This window comes from Cyanistes caeruleus, chromosome Z, assembly GCF_971803275.1.
Source record: "Cyanistes caeruleus chromosome Z, bCyaCae1.hap1.1, whole genome shotgun sequence".
NCBI classification, from domain to species: Eukaryota; Metazoa; Chordata; class Aves; order Passeriformes; family Paridae; genus Cyanistes; species Cyanistes caeruleus.
Window position 1 is genome coordinate 62,749,724 of NC_141732.1, and position 24,296 is coordinate 62,774,019.

Sequence of the window (24,296 nt, forward strand, 5' to 3'; positions counted from 1 at the left end):
CATTGTTTCTGTCACTGCTTCCTCCTCAAGACAGGACTCTATCACCTGCTCCATCATGGAGTGTCCCCCATGGGACACAGTTCTCTGTGTACTTCCCTGATGTGAGCCCTTCCCACTGGCTGCAGTTCTTCACAAACTGCTCCAGCATGTGGCGCTTCCAAGGGTTGCAGTCCTTCAGGTGCAGCCTGCTCCTGCAGCATGGGTGCTGAACAGGGTCCCTGCCAGGACTTTACACAGGTTTCCTGTGGGGTCACAGCTGTCTCTCAGGCACCCAGCTGCTCCAGTGTGGGTCTCCTCCATGGACTGCAGGGCCACAGCTGCCTCACCATGGTCTGCACCAGGGGCTGCAGGGGAACCTCAGCTCTGGTGCCTGGAGCAGCACCTGCCTCTCCTTCTGCACTGACCTTGGTGTCTGCAGGGCTGTTCCTCTCACATATCCTTACCCCACTCTTTTCTGGTCACAATCTGCTTCTGCATGATAGCATTTAGCCTGTCAAATACATTATCCCAGAGGCACTGCTACTGTCACTGACAGACTCGGCCCTGGCCCGTGGTGGGACCATCCTGGAGTTGCCTGACATTGGATCTTTCAGACATGGAAGAAGCTTCTGGCAGCTTCTCACAGAACCCACCCCTGTAGCCCCCCCTGCTACCAAAACCTGGACATGCAAACCTAAAAGATACTTCTTCTAAGGACCTTTAGCATAAGTCTTTATTGCACAAGTCCCCAGAAGAGACTAAGCAGGTTGAAATGAAGGGATCAACACGTTTTCCCTGGAACTTCCTGTTACTTTTGGACATACACCGCTGATCTATCTCATCTTCACTGATAAATTGTAATGATAAACTGAATAAGCAAGCTTCTTTTACATTGAAAAGCATGCTGTGAGTTTGGGTTGCCCTCACAGGAGGTATTTTAAATTTGCTTCTTTCAAGAAGAATGTCACTCACCCATCCCATCATGCATCTTCTTAATCTGTTCTTTCACTGTCTTTATCAGTCCTGTTTAAAATTACTTGCCAGTTCATGGAATGCCTGATTTCAAACTATCACTTTCCTCTTTCACGTTACTCAATATGTCTTCCCTCCAAAAACAATTGGAAGTAGTGCATTTTTGTGCAAATTTAACGATGAACTGCAGTCTGTAAAATATAAAAGCCAAAAAAGGTTGTAAAATAATATAGTTTAAAAATTGTGTTTGTCTTATTTTCCAATACCTGCATTTTAACTAATGACTCATGACATTTCAAACGCCTATGCTTCCCTGAAAAAATCTGAAAGACTTATATTTCATTTGGGTGAACTGATTTCGCCAGTAACATGTAGAGGAGCTCTGCTTCAATCAGCTGCTGATGCTTTAATTCTTCAGGAGAAAAGTGTTATTGGCCCCCTGATCTCAGGACATTTTTATTTTGACTTTAAAATGCAGTTCAAAAATATATTTTGATCACTTCCATGGTTCAATTTGGTGTTTTGTATTTTAATTAATATTACTTGATTTTTTAAAAAATTCTCTTTTGATTTTTACTTATATTCTTTGTCTTTTATATTGTCCTGTGGTTTGACAAAAAGCAAAATGAGAAGAAAAACTATACCAGTCAGTTGCAGGCTTAAAAGGGCAGAAGCTTCCTACTTATCCATACCAGAAGAGCATTAACAGAATAAAGTACTAGGGGAGAAGACACAGAGTTTTGATTTCTACCATCTAATCCTGCATACATCTCTTGAGTACTACTAGAATAAGATTTTGAGTATATTTATTACCAGCTATGCTAAAAACAAGGAAATTATAAAAATATTTATGACAATAGTAAAAGATCCATTAGAATTACCCAACTAAAACCAAAGTTTATCTACCATCTTAGTCTTATAACTTGTAGACAATAGGATTATTCACTTCTTCAGCATTGTCATGGAGAAGTACGGAATTGTACAAGAGATGGAGGAGATATCTGTACTTTTTTTTATAGTAAGGATCTGATTCACCACACATTCACTGGGAATAACCTGTCAAGAGTATCCATTCAGACAAGAATTTCACATTTTTCCATTGTCATTAGTAGGGCATGAGAGTCCAGTGATAAGGAATGTGCTTCTAACCCAAAGGCTGATTCAGACACCACTTGACTTGGGAACAAAGTTTTAGAAACTAAATAAATATTGAAACTAGAAGAGATGTTTACCACTTGCCTCTGTTCTTAGTTTAGGGAAGAGTGTGAAAGCGTAGATTCTCTGTGCTGTGTAAATACAACCCAGCTAATTGTGTGTGGAGGGAAGAACAGTTTCACAAAAGGAAAGAAGGAAACTTCATTCATGCTACTGCCCTTTCTTCTGCTTTCAGGAATGAAGATGTTGAAGTTGTATGTTCTTATATTTCTCCTTTTGCTTTGTTGGAAAGAAAGCATTCTTCCTACTACACAGCAGGGGCAAGGCTGAGAACTTTCCTCTCTCCTGCAATATCTGAGGTTCTGAGATATCTGAGGCTTTCTAGCCTCTCTCTCTCTGCTCACTCTTGCCATCATTTAAGTTAGTTTATCGTAGCAATATCATGCATCTCTATTTCGAATTAGAATTAGCACCAAAAACGGTTGGACATTTCAGAGTGCTTCCCTTAGAAAATAGGTGTGTATTACCAACAGCCACCTCTTAACTTCTGAAATCACTGACCACTGCCAGCTAAATCTGATACCAAGGTAGTGATTTATTAAATTTATTAAGTATAAGCATGCAAAAATAGCAAATTTATAGAAGAGCCTATTAACACCATCTCTAAACAAACAAACAAACAAAACCCCACAACATGCAGTTTCAGTGCATTTCTTATTAGGCACCGGAGGATTTATATGAAGAATAGCTAAAGTGCATGCCTTAGCTCATGAAAAGTTTTCAGTTTTCCCACTTTATCAGACACCAGGAATTCCACTCAGGTGTTTTAGCAATGGAACATTAAGCTTTTTTTAAAATTTGACATGTAAATTTTTTTAGTATAGTGTGAGCTCAGTCTGCACCATTGCATGTCAGGAAGTTCAGCAGTCAAACCAACCACACAAAGACACAAAAGCTTAAGGAAACAGACTTTATTTGCTTTGGTACTTGCAGATAACTTTTATTTTATTCCACAGTGATATATGAATGTGTATTTGTAAAATTTCTGAAGGACAATCAAAACCAAAAAGATATAATAAAATTCTTTCTCAGATGGAACCCCTAATTTTCACATTTCAGCCTGATCTAAGCAAGTTCCAGTTGATAATAAACATTTTGCTACAGCACAGAGTTTCTAGGTTTTGGAGCTATTGACATCTCAGGCAAAACCAATAGCAATCTGCTTAAAAGTGAAGTTGATGATTTCTAATGGGCACTTTTTGAAAAAAAATTGAGCTGTTCTTTCATGTTCAGATTATATGTCCTAAGAAAGCATGAAAACAAGACTATCTTTTTAATAGTGAAATTTTACACATTTACATTTAATGATTTGTATTTCTTGTTTTCATCATAATGTCCATAGTAATATATATGAAATGAGCTCTTCAGCAAAATCCTGATTGGAACAGTGTAATATCCTTTGATCCCTTCTAGCAGGGACAAAGACTATTACAGAATTGCAAACATGGCAGCATGGTCATTTGAGCCACCTACTTTTTTACAAAAATGGCTTTTATTTCTTTAATTGCTAATTTAATCACAGAATGATTGGAGCTGAAAGAGACTTCTGAAGGCCACGTAGTCCAATCCTGGCAGTGCCAGTTGGAGCAGATTGCCTAGATTATGTCCTGATGGCTTTTGAAGACTTGCAAGCATAGAGGCTCCACAGAACACAACTTGTGCCAGTGTTCAGTCACCCTTGCAGTAAAAGTTTTGCAATGTTCATTGGAACATCCAGTAGTTTATTCAGAAGCCTGTTGGCTCTGACTTTGTTCCACTTTGAAAATCTTTCACTTCTCTCATTATGTTGATTCAACAGCAGATACCCTTCTTGGAAAGATACTGGCTTACAGAGCAAACTGATTTGAGGATATATCCTCTCCACTAGAAGAAATATTTTTTCTATGATACAAAAAATTGATAAGAAGCCTACATGAGAAATGCATACATTATTGATTTGTCCACCAGAGAATAGAATTGACACAATTCTTTCACAACTGTTGGGAGAAAAAGAGATTTTAAAAAGAAACAGACCTTTTCTCAAAATGCAGTTTGTTCAGGAAAAGAAAGCAATACAAATACATTAAAAGGACATTGTGCTACTTGAGCTACTTGAAAATCAAGAGCTTCCCACTTCTTCTTCATTTTGGGAAATGTTGATTGCTTGATGAAAAAGTTTGCTTCTTTTTGCCAGTAGTAAGTGACAGTGGTTCTTCTGGCAGATTCTTACAATAAATGGAGTAAGGAATGTCTTAGTACTTTGGCAAATTGGTCAGAAAGGAAGGGAGCACTGGGAAGGGATGGATGGTAATAAAAGAACATTCTTTTGGCCTTGCTGAATATTTGATAATAGCGAAGAGTGGATTTAAACATTCACACTGCAAAATTATGGTGTGTTTTTTTGTTGAGGCAGTAAATTATTTGAATATACTGTCCATACTGAATGCATGTTTTTCTGCTTGGCTTTGATTGAAGACACTTTTGATATTCCACCTTACTATGGCATCTTAAGACTGTTTGTTTAGATGAATTTGCAAATACTTCATACTGAAATTCTTCTAGACTTTGGGGCAAATTATATCAGTATGAGTAACTTTGTTCCAGACCATTTTTCCAAGAAATATATAAAATTATTATGGAAAAAAAAAGCCAGCACAAGTTAGCAGTCCCACACAGAGAAACCAAACCACGTAGTGAGAGCCTAATGATAACAGTTCTTTATTTAATGGAATCAGAAGTGCTTTATTTACTCTAAACTAACTGTTACAGGCCTGTTTCAAGAGCCCAGGAGCTTCTTCCTAGATATCTGCAGTGTTCCTGTTGACTGGTTTCATAACAATATAAACACATGCTTTTCATCCTTTTGCCCTTGACATAGAGTCTTAGTACACAGAGATATTGTTAAATGAGATATTTGGTATGTTCTAAGACAGTGAGAGAAATAAAAAAGTGTTTCAGGAGCAAAAGTGTCTGTTTCCCTAGATCCTCATTTAATGTGTGTTTTGCTTGTACAATTCTTTATGCATTCTGGTTTTTTTATGTAACTATAATAAAAAAATTTAACAGGTTGAGCATAACTGGAATTTATGATTTTCCTCCTATTATATCCTGATAAGTATGAACATCCTCATTTACAAAAAAAAAAAAAAAAAAAAAGTTTGATTAGAACATCTGAGGATTTTTTGAAATTGTAGTTGTAAGAGAAACTGAAAATCTTGGTTCTGCAATTCTGTTGCTCCAAACTTCAAGCTTACAGTAGCCTGAAAAGCAAAAAGATGGTCAGAAAATTCAGGGATGATGTCCAGGGTCTGAATCTCACAGTAGATCATAGAATCATAGAATTGGGTTGGAAGATCATACACTTCTAAACTCCCTCCCATGGCCAAGGCCACTTTTTACCAGACCAGATTGCTCAGAGCTCCATCCAGCCTGGCTTTGAACACTTCCAGGTATGGGGTATCCACAACTTTTATGGACAACATGTGCCAGTGCCTCATCACTCTCTCAGTAAAGTCCTCTTCCTGATACCTAATTTAAACCTATTTTCTTTCGGTTTGAAGTCATTCCCCCTTTACATTCACTTGTAAAAAGTCTCTTTCCATCTCTCTTGAAGGTTTTCTTCAGGTACTGGAAAGTCTCAATTAGGTCACTCCAAAGCCTCTTTTCCAAGCTAAATTATCCCAACTCTGTCTTTTCTCATAGGAGAGGTGTTACATCCCTCTGATCACACTTGTGGATCATGCTTGTGACCTCCCCTGGATTTGCTCCAGCAGTTCTATGTCCTCTCTTTACCAGCAACCCCAGAGATGGATGCAGTGCTCCAAGTAAAATCCCACCAGAGCACAGCAGAGCAGAGGGGCAGAATCCCCTCCTTCCCCTCCTGCCCACACTGCTCTTGGTGCAGCCCAGGACACGTTTGGCTCTCTGGGCTGTGAGTGCCCATGACTGGGTCATGTCCAGCCTCTCACCCACCAGCACCCACAAGTCCTTCTCCCCAGGGCTGCTCTCCATGTGTTCATCCTCAGCCTGTGCTGATACTACAACCTAGGATTACCTCAATCTAGAAGCAACAAAAGCACTTGGTCTATTAAATCTCATGGAACTCCCATGAGCCACATGTTCCCAGCTTGTCCAGGTCCCTCTGGATGCATCCATCTTTCAGGTGTGCCAGCAGCACCTCTCAGCTTGGGGTCATCAGCAAATCTGCTGAGGGTGCATTCAATCCCTTTGTCTGTTCCACCAATGAAGATATTACATAACTCTGGTCCCACTGAGGGCACCACTTGCCACTGATGTCCATTGGGACTCTGAGTCTTTGACCATAACCCTCTTGATGTGATCATCCAACCAATTTCTTATCCATCTAACAGTCCACTTCTCAAATTCATCTCTCTCCCATTTAGAGAATAGAATGTTGTGAGCAACGATACCAAAGGATTTACAGAAGTCCAGGACATCCACAGCCCTTCCCTTGTCCACTGATGCAGTCATTCCACTAGAGAAGGCCACTGGATTGGTCAGGCAGGACTTGCCCTTGGTGAAGCTGTGCTGATGTCTCAAATCACCTCCCTGTGCCATAGCACAGCTACTAGTAGGATCTCTTCCATGATCTTTCCAAGCACAGAAGTAACCCTGACAGGTCAGTAGTTCTCAGGGTACTCCTTTCTATCCTTTTTACAGATGAGCACAATGTTTCCCCTTTTCCAGTAAAAAGGACTTCTCACCTGACTTCCATGACTTTTCAAACCCCAGAGAGAGTGGCTTGGTAACTACATCAGCCATTTAGCTGAGGACTCTGGGATGTAGCCCATTGGGTGCCATATTTATATTAGGGTTCCTTAGGTGGTCACAAACCTGATCTTCCCTTACAATGGACTTTGCTATCCCAATCCCTATCCATCTGTCAATCCTCTCAAGAGGTGTGCAAAGAGAGAAATGAAGATGGTAGAAAAAATTTGTTGAGTACCTCAGCTTTCTTCTCATCTGTTGTTACCAGTTTATTTTTAATATTGTTTATAAGGGGGTGCACACCTGCTTTGACCTTCCTTTTCTGGTTAGATCTTCATTTCATCTAGAATAGCCTGGAGGTTTTCAGAGCTTCTACCAGCAGTCTGCAGCTCTAAAAGACAGTACACATGCCAAGACCGTCTGGATCACATCACTGTTCGGCAGAGTTCTTGTCTTGCCTCCAAGACACTCCCATTTTAAGGCAAGTGGTCAAGGCCCTTCGCTGTGTGCTTGCTGAGTCAACTCTTCTCCAGTCTCTTAGCATCATGTAGATGATCTCAACTGATCAGACAACAGTGAAGAATCTTTACTTATTTTTTGATTTTGCTGTTCTGAAATGCATTAAAATACTGCAAAGATTAGTACAAATACACTATAGTGCTTTTCTACTTGAGTAGAAAAGTGTAATATTGCTTTTTGTTCTCCAGGAATAGCAGAACAACCTATATGAAAATCATGAAAAACCATTACATAAAGTGGACACTCTACATAAGTATTGCCATATAGTAATTTTTTCCCTTCAAAATTTTTGAACAGAAATTGTTCCCAAATAATGATGTGAATTAAAGTGCAGCCATCTATGGTGGTGTGTTAGGTGCTGTGCTAAGAATCAAGTCTTTTATAAACACAGACAGAACGCTCTTTAAAAAAATAGCTGTGCAGAGCCAAATGATTATGGTAGAGCTTTTTCTTTCTGCTAGCCTTTCATTTGTTGTTTTTTTGTTTTGTTTTTTTCCTATGTACCATACTGAAAGCTACATATATTGGAATTGCTTGCAATCTTTAAACTGAAAAGAGAACACTTGCTGTCACTTCCTTTTTTTGTAAAAGCATATACAAAATAACATGCAAATTCTTAAAGCACCTGGTGTTAAAATGTTCTCTTCCTCCTATTAGGGCCTAATGAGACATAAAAAGAACCTTTGACATTTCAAGATGCCTGTCATTTACAGAAGTTAATCTGTTTTAGGACTTCATCATTGGGGTGTGGAAACTTGATCATGTGTCTTAAACAAAAAAACCCATCAGTAGATCAGTCCTGGATCTAATTACAATGTGCTATCTTGGAGGTAACAGAGAATTCAGAAACAGTGTTGTGAGGCTCTCAAAGCTGCACAGCTGATAATTATTCTTTTATTCTTAGCTTAGTGGCACCGGAGTGTTATACTTGAAAAGCTGTTAACCTCAACATTTTCCACCACATTGTATAACAACAAAAGTGTGGGCCAAATTTAGAGCTTTGGTACTGTTCAGAAAAAGCTTTCCTACGGTTGTTCTGCCCTTCAGAACTGCAGGTGTGCTTGTTTGATGGGTACTTTGCCATCATTTAGAAAACCTTTTATTTCCATTTAAGATTGGTCTGACAGCTCTGAGTTCTAAGAATTATCAGGTGGTGCCAAGTCCAACAAGTCTTAAGCCTACCATTGGCCACCAGAGTTTTACTTAGCCAAGTGGTCAGTCGGGTCCCCACGGCAGTCAGAGACTCTTGAAGTGTGGCAGTTCGAAGTGGGAGATTGTGAGCAGCATCCTGAGGGTGAGGTACTTGTGAGTGATGGATTCTGCTTTCTGATGTGCTTTGAGAGGTACTGGGAAGGTGCATAGATAAAGATTACTGAATAAGATAGAGATTACTGAATGAGATGCTATTGGTAATGTATATATTTTTGCTAAATGAATAGCAAATTGAGCATTTTATTAGTTTTACCTGAATATTGTATCCCTTGAGTTTATTTTGTTGTTTTCATATTTCTTGGGAAGAAACCTTGTCTACATACTCTCTTAAATACTGGAAGAGATGTTAAGAAAGAAGTTCTTGTTAAGAAAAATGTGTTTTCCAGCATCTGATTTTCAAGAATTGCTGTTGGGCAGGCTTCAGGCTAGCAGGAAAGTAACATCATACAAATTTGTTTTACTGTGTTCAAGAACTAGTGATCTGTAATGTGTGTTGTATTATAGACCACCATTGATTCTCTTTCAATAGATAAACAGGCTGGAAATCCTGACTTTATTGGCCAGGGAATTCCTTTGGATGAGACAGCATTTGTAGTAAGTATGCATCTGAATGACAGGGTTTACAATTTAATGGAAAGGGATTTTGTTGAATATTGGTTGATGTGTTTATTGAAGTGGAAAGCACTACAAAATTTTCATTAAATGGTTCTGCCAATTCATCTCAATTCAAACTTCTTGTGCTACTGTTTTTTCAGATGAAAGTGAACTTTATTCGAAATTGTGAAGTATTTATGCAATAGCCAAAAGAAGTTTAAAAGTTGTGAGGGAACTTGAAGTTTCTGAGCATGTGCTCAGAAACATAAAAAGATACAGGTCTGGTACCCAGGATACTGTACAGCAATGCACTGAGCTGTTTAGCAGTAGTCCATGTTGGGTGTTTTATCTGAGAAGGAGTTTTAGTTAATTTGTTTTCCTGATTTTTGCATGCCTGACATTTTGAAAATAAGGTTAATTTGATGTGAAACAAGTTAAGGGAGATGTTATAGATGTGAAACAAGACAAGGGAGATGTTATAGATGTGAAACAAATCAAGGAAGATGTTATAGATGTGAAACAAATCAAGGGAGATGTTATAGATGTGAAACAAATCAAGGGAGATGTTACAGATGTGAAACAAGTCAAGGGAGATGTTACAGATGTGAAACAAGTCAAGGGAGATGTTACAGATGTGAAACAAGTCAAGGGAGATGTTACAGATGTGAAACAAGTCAAGGGAGATGTTACAGATGTGAAACAAGTCAAGGGAGATGTTACAGATGTGAAACAAGTCAAGGGAGATGTTACAGATGTGAAACAAGTCAAGGGAGATGTTACAGATGTGAAACAAGTCAAGGGAGATGTTACAGATGTGAAACAAGTCAAGGGAGATGTTACAGATGTGAAACAAGTCAAGGGAGATGTTATAGATGTCCATAGCAAGCCCACTGAAGAAACATTTCTCTTCCTTGGTGTAATGTTTGCATGTAGCTGATCTAGATGTGTCCATGCCAGCAGTTTCAGAACTTGATGTTTCAGATACACAGCTTGCAAGACAGGATACCTGGGCTGACACACACTCAGCTCTGAGTTCAATGTTGAGGAGCATTCTTGCCTTCTACTTCTATTCAGATCTACACTAGAATGAAAAATAGCCAGGCTTGGTAGGTGAGGCTTGCACTTTGTATATTGGATTATTTTTCTAAAATTATTTGCATACTGACAGATTTCCTGCTGTTGGGGAGTTATTGAAGAAGAGTATGTCTTCCTGTCTGTAACTGAAACTTCTGTAAGACAGTTAGTTCCAATTGAATATTAAGCAATTTTGTTTAAACCATGGTTTCCATACCATTATTGGGTTCGTTTCTCATATGGTGTTCCTATGCCCAGTTTCAAAACTTTTTCATCAGTTCTTTTGTGCATACAGCCAACATGCAATACTTTGTGCCTGCTCTAGCACACACACTCATTGGCTCTGGGTTAGAACAAATACGGCTGCAGTTATTTGAGCACTCCTCTGACAACTGGCTCTTCGGCGGGCCAGTGTTGTTACGATTACATGTGCTCTTACACCTTTCCGCACTCTTCTGTAAAGGTTAACCCGTTAATTTCTGATTGCCGCGGTGGGGAGCTAAGAGAAGGAGGGTGAAGACGGCTCAGCAGCTCTGCCGGCGGGGTGTGGGTGGTGTGGGTGCCCCCAGCAGCCGTGCCCCTGTGCCGGGGAGAAGTGCGGAGCCGGGGAGAAGTGCGGAGCCGGGGAGAAGTGCGGAGCCGGGGAGAAGTGCGGAGCCGGGGAGAAGTGCGGAGCCGGGGAGAAGTGCGGTGCCAGGGAGAAGTGCGGTGCCGGGGAGAGGTGAAGTGCCGGGGAGAAGTGCGGTGCCGGGGAGAGGTGCGGTGCCGGGACACGGTGCGGAGCCGGGACACGGTGCGGAGCCGGGACACGGTGAGGTGTCGGGACACGGTGCGGTGCCGGGGAGAGGTGCAGTGCCGGGACACAGTGAGGTGCCGGGACACGGTGCGGAGCCGGGACACAGTGAGGTGTCGGGACACGGTGCGGTGCCGGGACACGGTGCGGTGCCGGGACACGGTGCGGTGCCGGGGAGAGGTGCAGTGTCGGGACACGGTGCGGTGCCGGGACACGGTGCGGTGCCGGGACACGGTGCGGTGCCGGGGAGAGGTGCAGTGTCGGGACACGGTGCGGAGCCGGGACACGGTGCGGTGCCGGGACACTGTGAGGTTCCGGGACACTGTGAGGTGCCGGGACACGGTGCGGAGCCGGGACACGGTGCGGTGCCGGGGAGAGGTGCAGTGTCGGGACACGGTGCGGAGCCGGGACACTGTGAGGTGCCGGGACACGGTGCGGTGCCGGGACACTGTGAGGTTCCGGGACACGGTGCGGAGCCGGGACACGGTGCGGTGTCGGGACACGGTGCGGAGCCGGGACACGGTGCGGTGCCGGGACACTGTGAGGTTCCGGGACACGGTGCGGAGCCGGGACACGGTGCGGTGCCGGGGAGAGGTGCAGTGTCGGGACACGGTGCGGTGCCGGGACACTGTGAGGTGCCGGGACACTGTGAGGTGCCGGGGAGAGGTGCGGTGCCGGGACACAGTGCGGAGCCGGGACACTGTGAGGTTCCGGGACACGGTGCGGTGCCGGGACACTGTGAGGTTCCGGGACACGGTGCGGTGCCGGGACACGGTGCGGAGCCGGGACACGGTGCGGTGCCGGGGAGAGGTGCAGTGTCGGGACACGGTGCGGAGCCGGGACACTGTGAGGTTCCGGGACACGGTGCGGAGCCGGGACACGGTGCGGAGCCGGGACACGGTGCGGAGCCGGGACACGGTGCGGAGCCGGACGCCTCCCTCGAGGGGGCGGCGCTGCGGGGCGGCAGCGGCCCCGGGGCGGGAGGCGAGCCGAGGCAAAGGACGAGCCCTGCAGGACCCAAGTTACTTGCCCGGACCGCCCCGGGGCTCGGCAGAGCGCGGCCCGGCGGAGGGGCAGGGCCGCTGCCCGCGCCGGCAGAATGAGGGAGCAGCGCCCGTGTCCGAGCCCCGGGCAGCGGAGGATGGGCGCGCTGGAGCTCCCCCTGAGCCCTGTGAAACTCTTGCCAACTGAACGCGCCTTTCCCTGTCTTTTCGCAGAGGAGGCCTACCAAAAACTGGCTAGCGAGACCATGGAGGAACTGGACTGGTGCCTGGACCAGCTGGAGACCCTGCAGACCAGGCACTCCGTCAGCGAAATGGCCTCGAACAAGGTAGGAGCCGGCGGGCTCGGCCCCGCCGCCCCGCTCCCCCCTGCGCGGGCCGGGGGTGGCGGCAGCCGGGGCCGTGCAGGGCCAGGGGGGCCGGAGGGGCCAGGGCGCCGAGCGGCCCCGGGCAGAGAGGCTTGACATGGGCAAGCAGTGCCCAAACGTCGGTTTGGGAGCGGGAGCAGCTTCTGTTGTGGTTTTGTATTCCATTCTTTTAAATTTCAGTGCAAGTTGTGAAAGTTATGCAGGTCTTGTAAAACTGCACTGTTTTCTGGTGTGTGTCATTTTAAAAACAAAAAGAGATTGCTCAGGGCTGCTGGCAATAATCTCTTCAGTTGCTCTTTCTTTTCACAGAACCCCATACAAAATTAGGGATCTTTCCTAGAAACGGTGTATAAAGTAGCTTGAAATGTGATAAAGATAGTTCTTGAGCCCAGAGGAGCTGTATGGTGGATTCTATTTGTAAACAATGACGATGACAGCTCTCATAATGCTATTTGTTATGAAAGAACACGCTCTCAACCAAAGTGCCATCACAACAGACACCTACATCCAGAGGTGTGCTTCTGCAACAGAGTGCACACTTCCTTCGCATCCTGGAAGCTGAGGATTTGCATTATCTCGGAGCTCTGTGCCAGGATCTGCTATGGTCTGTATGTGCTTTGGTTTTGCAATTTGAGATTAAGTCTCCACGTCCTTCATTCATAAGTAAACTTTCTTTCCTGATTTTGATTTGCAAGGAATATGCAGGTACATTTCTGGAATAGTTATTTTAAGGTGAATTATTAAAAGTGCTGTGTGACTTCAAAATTTATTTTTATATTTTTCATCAAATGTGTGTCCTTGAACAGCAACATGTACAATTAGGAATGAGAAGAAAGCTTTAATCAAAAAGGCTAGTTTTCCTACTCTTACGTCTGCAAAAGCAGCTGATGACATTTTAGCATCTTTTAACCATTTCAGTTGTAATTAATATTTTAAGTTGGAGAATAATTGTTTTGACTCAGTTTAATGTCTTAGCATTCTACTGTCTTGCTTTGACTTCTCGTATTAAGTATCTACTCTTTGTTTATTGACTGTTTTTAAGTTCCTGTTGAAGTGTGCCTGCATGTCAGATATGAGGTATTATTAAACCTGTGCAGTTTAATCCCACAACATAATATTCCCCATGCTTTTCTTGCCTTTGGAGACTCTTAGCACCAATTTGATCTCTGTTTAAAGGGTTACCTGCCTGGCATTATGATATTCTCAGAACTGCGTTTTCACTTTTTATTGCACCTGAGAGATCTTGTTACTCAGTACCTATTGTGCATGCATCGGTAAGTTAAAAAGTGAAGAGTTTCCTCGGCTGTTTTGAGCACTATATGAATCTGAGACTTTGTTTCCAAAGGGAGTGAGATCCGACCGGCACATGCAACCTGGTCTTTCTTTGCTAACAAGTTTGAACACCTGTTGATTTCCTGACTTGTGGTGTCTGTATAACCATTCTTTCACAAAATGCTTCATTTTCTTCAAGTATTCATTTCTTAACTCCCTATAAAAGATAATAATAGGTAATAAATATGCTGTGTATTTGATGCAAAGTGAGGGCAAGCTGTTGCTAGAATAAGTAAAATTAACTGCAAATCAATGTTTTTTAAGTTTTGCCAAACACATTGGCAAAATATGATTTTCACAAAAAGAGGACATTTAAAAAATAACATTTTATTTGCATTTGTTAGTAGACTCAGAGGTGTTACTGAGTTTGATACTATGTTTTGTTTGCAGCTGTTTGAATAAGTAAGCATTTTCATTCTCTTTTTGGAAATCTAGATCCTTGTATACAAATTTGTGTCATCTTTCAGTGCTCATTTGGGAGATTTTTGTTTCGGTTGGTAAGGTATTTAAAAACAAACAGACAAACAAAAAGAATAACAAAGTGTAAATCTGTGCATGAGAACAATTTTGAATATAAACCAGCAAGTTCATACAATGGCTGAGAAAAATTAGTGCAGGAGGATGTTAGTTTCAGGGGTACAGCAAGTTGTTCTAAAGAATAATTGTAGTTCTGATTCAATTCTGATTACTGAAACTTACCCATTTATGCATACCTCCTATTGTAATATAACTGCAAACTTTGACCTCTCAGTGAGGCATATAGGTAAATTATACTATTTATTGTTCTACCTTATTGAGAAACTGAAGTAGAAAAGCTTTGAAAAAGCTTTGAGGAAGCTGAGAACATAGACTTCAGTAGACAAGTGAACATGCAAGATTATTCTGTTCTCTATCTGAAGAGAAGGTCCTGTAAGATCAGATGGGAAATTCGGGAAAAGGAATGTTGATGATACAGAAGAACATAGTTTGTCACTGTTTATCTCTTTCTTTTTGTTTGGGTTCCTCAAAGAAACAGCCCACAAGACTGACTGATTGTTGGTGTGGTGTTTTTTTCCCCCTGGACTTTCAGCTACTTCCCTTACTTATTTCTCTCCTCTTTATTTTGTACGCAATAGCATTTTCATCAGTATTAGTTTTCCTTATTTATGTGATCACATGCAAGACATAAGAGGGGGCATAAGAACTGAACTCTGCACCAGGTAAGAACTTTTGCCCACAGTGGAAATGCTGCCATAGTAGAGGAAAAAGCCAGAACGGGAGCAGTATTTAATGCACTGAATGCTTGGAGTAATCCAGGGAGTGAGTCTTATTTGCAGTCCCTCTCTGTGCAGTGAGCAGTCTAAACTGTTGGCTTCATCTGTCCGGAATCCCTTTACTCTTGTAATGCTTGCATAGTACTAGCATTAGCATATCCCAATCCAGGGATATTTATTTTGTTTAGATGCCCCTTATGCTCAATTAGCAGCAGTCTATGACATGCCAGCCCATGGCTTTGAATGACAGAAAGTGGCATGATGCAGATATTTAAGAGGATGTACTTCTCCCAGCCTAAAATTGATTTAGGCAGTAGTGACAGGGTGCTATCCACAACCTCTGGATGAGCCCCAGCATGTAGTGAGACTAAGAGTAACCCAAAATCTTTGCAAACAATCTGTAGGTCTGTTCTGTAGGTAGCCTGCTGTGATGCTTGGCTGCTTACATTACATCAGTATGACTGTAATATCCAGATTATTCCCCATTTCCCAGCCATACCAGTGATAAAAAGATTTCCAAATGCCTGCAGCCATTGCATGTGAAGTAACAGATTTCTGGTACACACACAGGTATAGTTTGTAAATCAATGTGATTTTGAAAGGACATATTATGTAGTTGTATTGCCACTTGTCATTGTGTTGTTATGAATCTTACAGTACTTGGTGTTTTCTTAAATTGCTAGCTTCTGAAATTGGGTACTACCAAGAGAAAGCCAGCTTTTTAAAAGTGCAGAAAGTTTGTAATCTTCGTTCTCCTCTAGAAACCCTTTAAAATTTTGACCAGCTCCAAAATAAATTTATAAGAAGCACCTTAAATTTTGAAAATTGACTAAAATGTCTATCATTTTTGGAGAACTGTTTCTGGTTTTCTGAATCACGTACTCTTAATGTTGTCTCATGTCAATGGACTGTAGTATTGCTGTGTTTTTCTGAGTAATGCTTTTTTGAACAGATAAAAATAATTTTAGGAAATAGTTTACGAATCTGTGTCATTAAAGCTAGCATCCCAAAGCATTATTAAATGCCACTGTTTAGCTATTCAGATTTCCACAGATCCTAACCCATATTAATTTTTGCTAAACTGAATTGTGAGTAATATTTCCTGAAAAATACCAGGTTTAGGAGGCTACTAGCTTGTTGATTGTCATTTCCTACTTTCAAGAGAGCTGCACTTTGATGTACATATATAAGCAAATGATACTTTAAAATTTCCAAGTTGCAGAGTGATTATTTTTTGCTTTTTTTCTTTTTAATAGTTTTCTTTTTTTTTTAATGAGTAGTACCCTATTCTTTTTTTTTCCTGCTAAATAAGATTAAAGAAAATTCTAATAGATTCTAGATTCTCTGGGAGGAGAACTGTGTTCTTTCAGCATGCAGTATAGTACTACCTAGTTTACAGTTCTGAGAGTTACTCTGCGATAGAAAATACCCAAATTAAAAATTCCAGTAATAAAACTATAGCAACTGCTGTGTGTTAGACAGCTTTATTTGTAGACTAGTCAAACATGAAGGAGTATATATAATGAAACTTGTTTGCAAAAGTGTATTTTCACTTCTGTAATTGTGATTTTGCAAGCATCTCTTGTTTGGTGCTCTTTTGTGTCTAAGTATCTGGACTTAGACATGGGAAAAGTTTCAAATGGAGTCATTTTTCTGTCAGATGTAGTGGATGGGGTTTTTTGCAGGATTTGTTAATAACTGGTAAAGAGCAAGAGTTTATTGGATGTTATTCATATGGTACTTATTTCCCACTACAAGTGCAAGTGAATACCCTTCTCCAGGAATCTCTTTCAGATATCACAGCCAAGAAATTTTTTATTTCATTTAGTTGGACTATGTTAACTATATATTTACTTTTTCGGTATGAAATTTCTTAAAATTGTCCAGCTTGTATACCAGTATATGCAAGTGTTTACAGATTAGAGTAGAAGTCTATTTGCAGGCAGTTACTAGTGCTAGTTACTTTCTAAAAAAAATTTTGAGATTTTTTTCAGTGATTCGAAAATATCCAAAGCACCAATTTTATCAACAGCTAACATCCAAAGACTACCCTAATGTAACATATGGCTTATATTTATAGTCCTGTACTTGTTACCCACTATGTACAGTCAAACAATAATCTTAATGATACTTTATTAAAAAAAAAAAGTGTAAATATTTAATGTAAACCAAAATGATACTTGAAGGCAACTTGAAATCTGTTCAGTTGTTTTATTTTTTTTTAACATTTCCTCTTCTGCTAATTTGAGTTGGTTTGTAATCACATTTTCTTGCTGCTAAAAAGTATTTTTCTTTTCATCTTTTCAACACTAAAAAGTTCACACAGGGAACAGGGAGCTGACTAACATAATAACTGGGGAAAGAGTGAGGCTAAATTTATTACATAGGTGAAATAATGGACCATGTGTAAACCCTAAACAGCTTCAAACAGAGGTGCTGTGTTACTTTCACTGTGTTTTCCCAGGAAAGCCCTGCTGCCAGCATTCCAGCATGACCCTCTCTGAGGTGAAAAAAGCAGGGACAGAGCCCCTTGGCAGCTCTTCACAAAAGCCCCCAGTGAATGGAGAAGCATTATTGTGTTACCCCAGGCTGACAGTAGCTCTCTGAGTTTACCCAGGCCCAAAATAAATGGAGCTGATGACAGACTGACTTCTGATTTAGTCAATTCATCTGTTTTATCTTTGCCTTGTTCTGTGAAAAAGCTTAAGTGCTGTGGTGGCCAGTACTTTTGTATAGTCCTAGATAGGCTGTGTCTAGAACTAATCGACATGACTCAGTCTTTTGTTAGCAGACTGGATTTTAGTGTTATCTTTTTTGTGTTCTTGCTTCCAGCTTTAGGGTTGGGTTCATGGCACAGTAAGGAGCTTCTCTTCAGAAATTACCTTTTCTATGTAAAAGCATAATTCTTTTGCAATGGTTTTCCCAAAGGTAGAAGCTCAGCCAGAGTAAAATTGTCTCCTCTGTCACTGCCACTGGTTAGATTGACCTGTTTCCAGTTAAGGGACAAGATAATATGTCACATCCACTTAAGAGGATTCACTTGGGTTAGCTACTGAACATAAAAAATAAGTACTGGAAACATAGAAGTAGAAAACAAATTTGTTGTTTTGATGAGTAAATATAGGGCTTGTTTTGTGACAGTTCTCTTATATAATGTCTGGCAATGCCTTTGCCTTTGCCTGGCTGGCATGATAATTTAATTCTTAAAATTCTTAAATTCTCAAATTAGTCTTAAATTCTCAAATCTCTCAAAGAAAATCTGAGGATTTGGTTAGCTCTTTAGAGCTCTGCTTGTGATAAAGATTGTGATTAAGGGGCTGCTGTTAGCAAGAAACTGCTTGTTCAGTGCAGTTCGGGAAATTTTTTATTCATTAAAAGATTTCAGTTTGTACAGTGACAAAGTAAAGGCATACTGATAAGTGGCAAGCCTGAATTTTAATTAATGCATACTTGTATGGCTTCCCCAGTTTTGTTGTCCTTTATAGCAAAAGGAAAGGGCAAAAGTACTGTGGAGGTAAGGAAGGACTAGTTTTCTAGGAAGACTGCTCACTTTCCATTCGCTGAAGCCACCTCTGGGCTTGAGTATAGTCCCCTGTACACAGTTTTACTTGCTGTCATGTAAGACTACTCATGCTTCTGGAGGGCAGCAGACTTGCCCTTGCATAACTGCAGTGATGAGTGAAGTGTACATATATGCATATATAAAAAGATAAAAGGAGATAGCGCTTCACATGCTATACATGCAGTACAAGGATGTGCTGCAGCAAGATAAAGGGTGAAACTTGCTTTCCTGCAGATGGTTTGCACTAGCCCCTCCTTATCGTTTATGGACACCTCCATCTTCTCAGAAGCAAGTGGATGGAGTTGTGGTGCCACTTCAGCTGAGGCTAAATCTCTTCTGTACAAGTCCTGCTGCTTGCATAGGGGCTGTGGGGCTGCTGCCAAATGAGAAAAATCACAAAACATAGTTTTTCTGCTAGGATAGTGAAGTAAATGTGGTGAGTGAGGCTCAAGGCAACTGAGCTGTAAGTAGCCCTTACTCCTTGTGTGCATAAAAGGTGGCAATCACTGGCCTCCTTGGGGCATGACAAGCCAGCATTTGTGATTTCAAAGCATCGTAAATCTGTGGTGGGGTCAGCCCCTTCCACTTACTTTGGGACTCTTCTCAAACACAATTGTCATGCACAGGCTATCCAGTTCTGCAGTGGTGGAAAGGAGCCTTGAGTTCATAAACACAACAGTTGATAGAAAGAACACTGGTATTTCAAGGCTCAAAAATAAGATAGGAACTCTTAATCTCACAGATCCATTTTGCATATTAAATTTTAGAGGAAAAATGAGTTTTTGCATCTCTCATTTGCTGCTTTTTGAAAGGTCCTGGGTGTAAGAGATGTGTAAAAGAGGCATTATGCCTCTCTGAGGGTTGCTATATTTTAACAGTTTTCTGCTTTTTATCTGCTTCTAAGATGGCAGAGCTTCCCAGTCCCTAGTAACTTGATAATTTTTTTCCATAAATATAAACAAATGATCCATGCCAACATACAAACAGACCTTTTTTGTAGCCACTTTAATTATAGGAAATACTGCAGTATGAAAGATTCTTTCCTTTAGCATAATGGGACAGAAGAATACAGACAAAATGTTACAGAGTAAATAACTAGGGTTTAATGTGGGAAAACAACATTTTTTTCAACCACCATAATAACAGATTTTAAAACTATTAAATTTTTCCAGGAGTTGAATTATTTAGGTAAAACAAAGAAAGACATCACTGTGCCTTTTTTGGTCATTTACAAGTTTTTCCAGAACTTACCTGGAAAGGTTCATCATGAGTATAAGTATCTAAGATCTTCCTTCTTAGTAATAAGGTGGTATTCATGAAAACTGTAAGTTATGAAAAGTATCTAAATACTTGTGGCTCCTTGTGACAGTATTTAGAGCCAAGAATGCTGTCATTGTATTTCTGGTAGCATGCTGCTTTAGTCAATGCTAGACTGTAACATATGAAGAATTTAGGAAAGCAGTGGCAATTTTTTTTATTTTTTGTTTAAATCAATTTTGTGCTTCCAGTTAGAGGCAGGTTCTATTATTATGTGAAGTTTTGATACAACAAATGTGGTACTTGCTGAAATGTCACTTCAAACTTTGTCTCATAAAGACACTGTACTAAGAAACTGTTCTCCTGTTTCAGTTGTATTAGTAGGGGTTTAGGTATCAACTGCTAAAACTTTACATGTTTAGGAGACTCACCAGGATTAAATATGTTGTAGATGGGTATTTCCTGGTCTGTGATTTTTTTTTGTTTGTTTGTTTGTTTGCTTTTTAATAAACTGCTTTTTTAGTGAAAAAAAAAAACCCTGTTTTTTAATAAAGCTTATCTCAGTAGAAATTTGTTCTGGTTAACTCACAACTGATCCCTATGTGAGTTTCAAAGATGAATCTAGGCAAGCTAAGGCATGATGGAAAGTGAGCAGGTCAGAGGTGAACCTGCCCTGTGACTGCCCTGTTCTGTACCTGGTGGGTGTGATGTGCTGTAACAAGGGACCACCACGTCATCTGGGTCTTCAGCCCAGGGGGACACTGCTGTGCTAGGGCAAGCCCAGGTTCTGCCTGTTGTTCTCTCTGTTTGCCTGCTCCAGGTGTTGGAAAGGAGCTGCACAGACTATAGTACCATCTCCATTCACCAGCAGTGGAGCAACACTGAACCAAGCTAATTTTGTTTCTGATTCTCTAGAAACAAAATTTAAACAGCCTGCTGCTTTTATTAAGTTGTAGTCCATTAATATATGGCCAGCTGATGAAAATGAGCTGGTTGAATGCTTGTATAAGATCCCACAGCAAGACAATACCATCAACTAAACCTTCAACTCAGAACTCCAGTAAGGCTGCTGGTTTATGCAAAATGAAGTCAATGTTAATTTTGTTCTGGAATAAACAACCAAGCCTTACAGGAAATACATATGGTTAACTGCAATGTCCTAACCATCTCACTACATCAGTCACATTCCTCAGATATGTATGTCCAGGAGTATTTTTTGATGCATGTAAAGATGTGTGGCTTTTAATTGAATTTGTTCACATGATTTAGAGGACCTGTAAAAGCAAGCACTAAGGTATTTAAACCAGGCTATCTGATTTGTGTTCAAGGTTGACTGTAGAACCTTAAAGCAGTTGTTTTACCCAGGGTTACAGACAATTTCATGCTGCCATCTAACATACCAATATTTTCATAAACATTTTATGATTCTGATTTTTGTGATCAGAATTAGCAGTTATAGCAGGGACGTCTTTTCCTAATGACCAAGAGTAAAATGAGTAGCAATAATGATGATTTACTTGCCATAAATAAAGTTTAAGAAGAGGACTTCAAACTTGGTAGTTAGAATTTCATAATAAAATATGGTTCTCTTTTTCTATACTGATACCCATGAATAGATTCAGAACCCCTACACCAGTTGGTATTTAAAAAGTTATTTCAGTTACAGGGACTAGATAATGAAGGTGTCAGATATTTTTTCCTACTCTTTCCCAATGTAGTGGTTTATACTGAGCATTGTAAACTATAAACGGAAGGGTTATTTTATGTAGGAACAATGACTTTTCATTATATATTGCCCCCCGCCCCCTTTGGTGCTTCAGAGGATCATCGAAATGAAGAGCAATTTTTAGAAACTGAGGATGTGATTCATGTGTACTTGCTGGCACAAGGAAACAGCTGATTTTTTTCAAAGCTGGTCAGAAAAAAGGAAGGATAAACATCGTAGGTTTCGTTTCGTTTATACTCTTCAGCAGCATTTCTAAAAACTTCACCCCTGGGACATGGAAAAAGTACTGCAACTCCAACGAGTGGAAGGCACAGTAGAGCTTAGTGTAAGAAAAAAAGAAATAGCAGGATAGTGCTCTTTCACTAATAGAGTAAAAAAGGGTCTCTGGAAGAGAGACAGATAAAAAGCAGGCTGCTGGATAGACATTGTGAACCTGAGAATCTTTGAGTATGTTTAATGAAAAATTTCCAAGACAGACTAGAAAACTGATTTTTTTTATACACGTAATAGTATTTTGAGTAGTTGATGAGTTTGCCAAACTTTATTGTCACCATGATAAGTAATGACAAATACAAGGAACATTTGAATTTGCATTTTTAAAGATTTGATAAATTAAAAAAAAAAAATAAAAAGTTGCTTTGTGCTTCTGCAAATGGTTATGGAAATGTGCTGCTGCTGGCTTTACAGGTGGTTGGTGGTGTTGAGTATGTCAGCAGTAGTGTGATGCTTGGCTGTTGCTGGTAAGCTTTATGGCCACAAGAGGTGACTTTGTTACCTCCTATACAGTGGGGACATCCTGATACCTTAAAAAAGATGGGCAGCATCAGTGTCTCCAACACTTTGGTTTTGGCTGTGCTTTCCCCGTGCACAAAGGGACCTCCTGTAAAAGTACACATGAAACAATGTTTTCAGTTTGGTAGCTAGGGTGAATGAAACACGACATAAAATAATTGCATTTGAAGGTTAATTATGAGCATGTTTGTAAGGATGTTTCTTCACTCTTGTTATTTGAATTAAACTGCTCACTTCTTTGAGGTCCAATAGCAGCATCTCAGAACCAGGGGGACACACAGGTACTAGAGACCTTGCAAAACACAGTGTTTATTTCTCTTTCTAAACCTGTAGTTATCTGGGATTCTTCCTTTTTACTCTTAACTCACCCCTGTTCAGCTTCTGCTGCCACACAGAACTGGAGCTTAAAACTACTTCTGCAGCCTAATCCAGATGCATTTCTTGCATGAGATGCAACGTGTGTCGAAGCAGACCTTGTGTTTGGTGTTGCAGGGAGAGTGCTCGGATTCCTCTGCATTTCTGCCCTCTGCTGCTTGCTGATCTCCTCGGCAGAGGGTGCCGGCTCCTGCTCCTGCTGCTGCTGTGAATGCTCGCCCTGCTGATCCAGGCACCATGATAGGAAGCGCCTGGGCCTTTCCTAAACAAACAGGTCCAGGGGAAAAAGTGCAAGCCTGACCTATGCTGTGGCCAAAGCAACAAGCAGAGATGAGGGTGCCATTTTGCAGTAAATGTAGGCTATTGTGTCTCAGCAAGAAGCCAGAAGGTGTCCTTGATGCTTTTACAAAGCTATTCTTTGTGTACATGCCAGAGTTTTTCTGCTATACACTGCTTGCAAGAAAACGGCTTAAAAAACAAAAGAATGAAATCTGTAAGAGTGCCTTTAAATTAATTGTTGTTTGCTTGCAATGAAAGTTCTAGCTGTAAAACCTATAAGCATGTGTTAATGTGAGGAAGTTTTCCTCAGTGAATATCTGTTTGGCTACATAAACTTTAAAGCTCAGCACTCAGATTTCTCAGTAAAATTACTTTATTTTTCCTGTACTCTGAAGCATGGCTAAAGTTTTGAGTGCCTGAATATTGGACCCAGGTAAGACTGCATTTCAGAATTTGGTAGTTTTTATCTCCCTTTCTTACCTTCAATAAAAACTGATGCACATTTTCTATCTCAGATGGATTTTCTGCATCTCTTTTTGATTGTTGCTAAAAAGGTTTCAGGATGAAGGAATTTTTTATATTTAATCAGAGCCTGGCATTTCTAGCACAGCTTTCAGAACATACATCTATTTAAAAAATGCAACAACTAAATTTTAAATACAAGATGATAAAGTACTCTAAAAATTTGTTCAAAAAACAAACCTTGGCATTTGGAGGCTAAAAATTTTTTATTTTCTTTTTTGTGGTGAGGAATATACATCTGTAATTTGATCTTTTTTTCCCTAGGCCTGTGAAAGATAGATAGGTTATAGGAATGACAATACAAAATAAAAGTGCTCTTGGGATAAAATAAATCTGCAGGAAGAAAAAGAGTTTGATAACTATGTTGTGGTGTTTTGTCTTTTCAGCTAGATACTATTCTTGTGCTCATGTGTCTTTTAGATTGTATAGACAAATATATAAATAAAAGCATGCTGATGTACATAGGCAGTTTTGGTTTGTTCTTGAAATTGTTATCAGAGCTTGAAAAATGTCCCAGTTGTAGAAAACTAAAGCTGCCTTACTGATCAGAGGCAGAATGAGAGAACAGATGGTGAGTTTTAAATCTTATTACAAACTGTCATTTCAACAGTGTGGCTATGTATGAAACCATGCCTTAATTACTCTTGAGGGAAGAGTTCTCTCTTTCTTTCTTTCTTTCTTTCTTTTCTTTCTTTCTTTCTTTCTTTCTTTCTTTCTTTCTTTCTTTCTTTCTTTCTTTCTTTCTTTCTTTCTTTCTTTCTTTC

At 40.5% G+C, this 24,296-nt stretch overlaps 1 protein-coding gene across 6 annotated transcripts in view; it reads left to right on the forward strand.

Moving 5' to 3' along the window:
- The window catches only part of PDE4D (phosphodiesterase 4D), a 491,756-nt gene that overhangs the window by 432,465 nt on the left and 34,995 nt on the right, over positions 1-24,296 (forward strand). For all 6 annotated transcript variants that reach the window (XM_086867128.1, XM_086867130.1, XM_086867129.1 and 3 more), the window contains one exon: positions 12,283-12,395. In XM_086867128.1, coding sequence (XP_086723254.1) covers positions 12,283-12,395 — 113 coding nt within the window. The remainder of the gene's footprint in view (positions 1-12,282; positions 12,396-24,296) is intronic.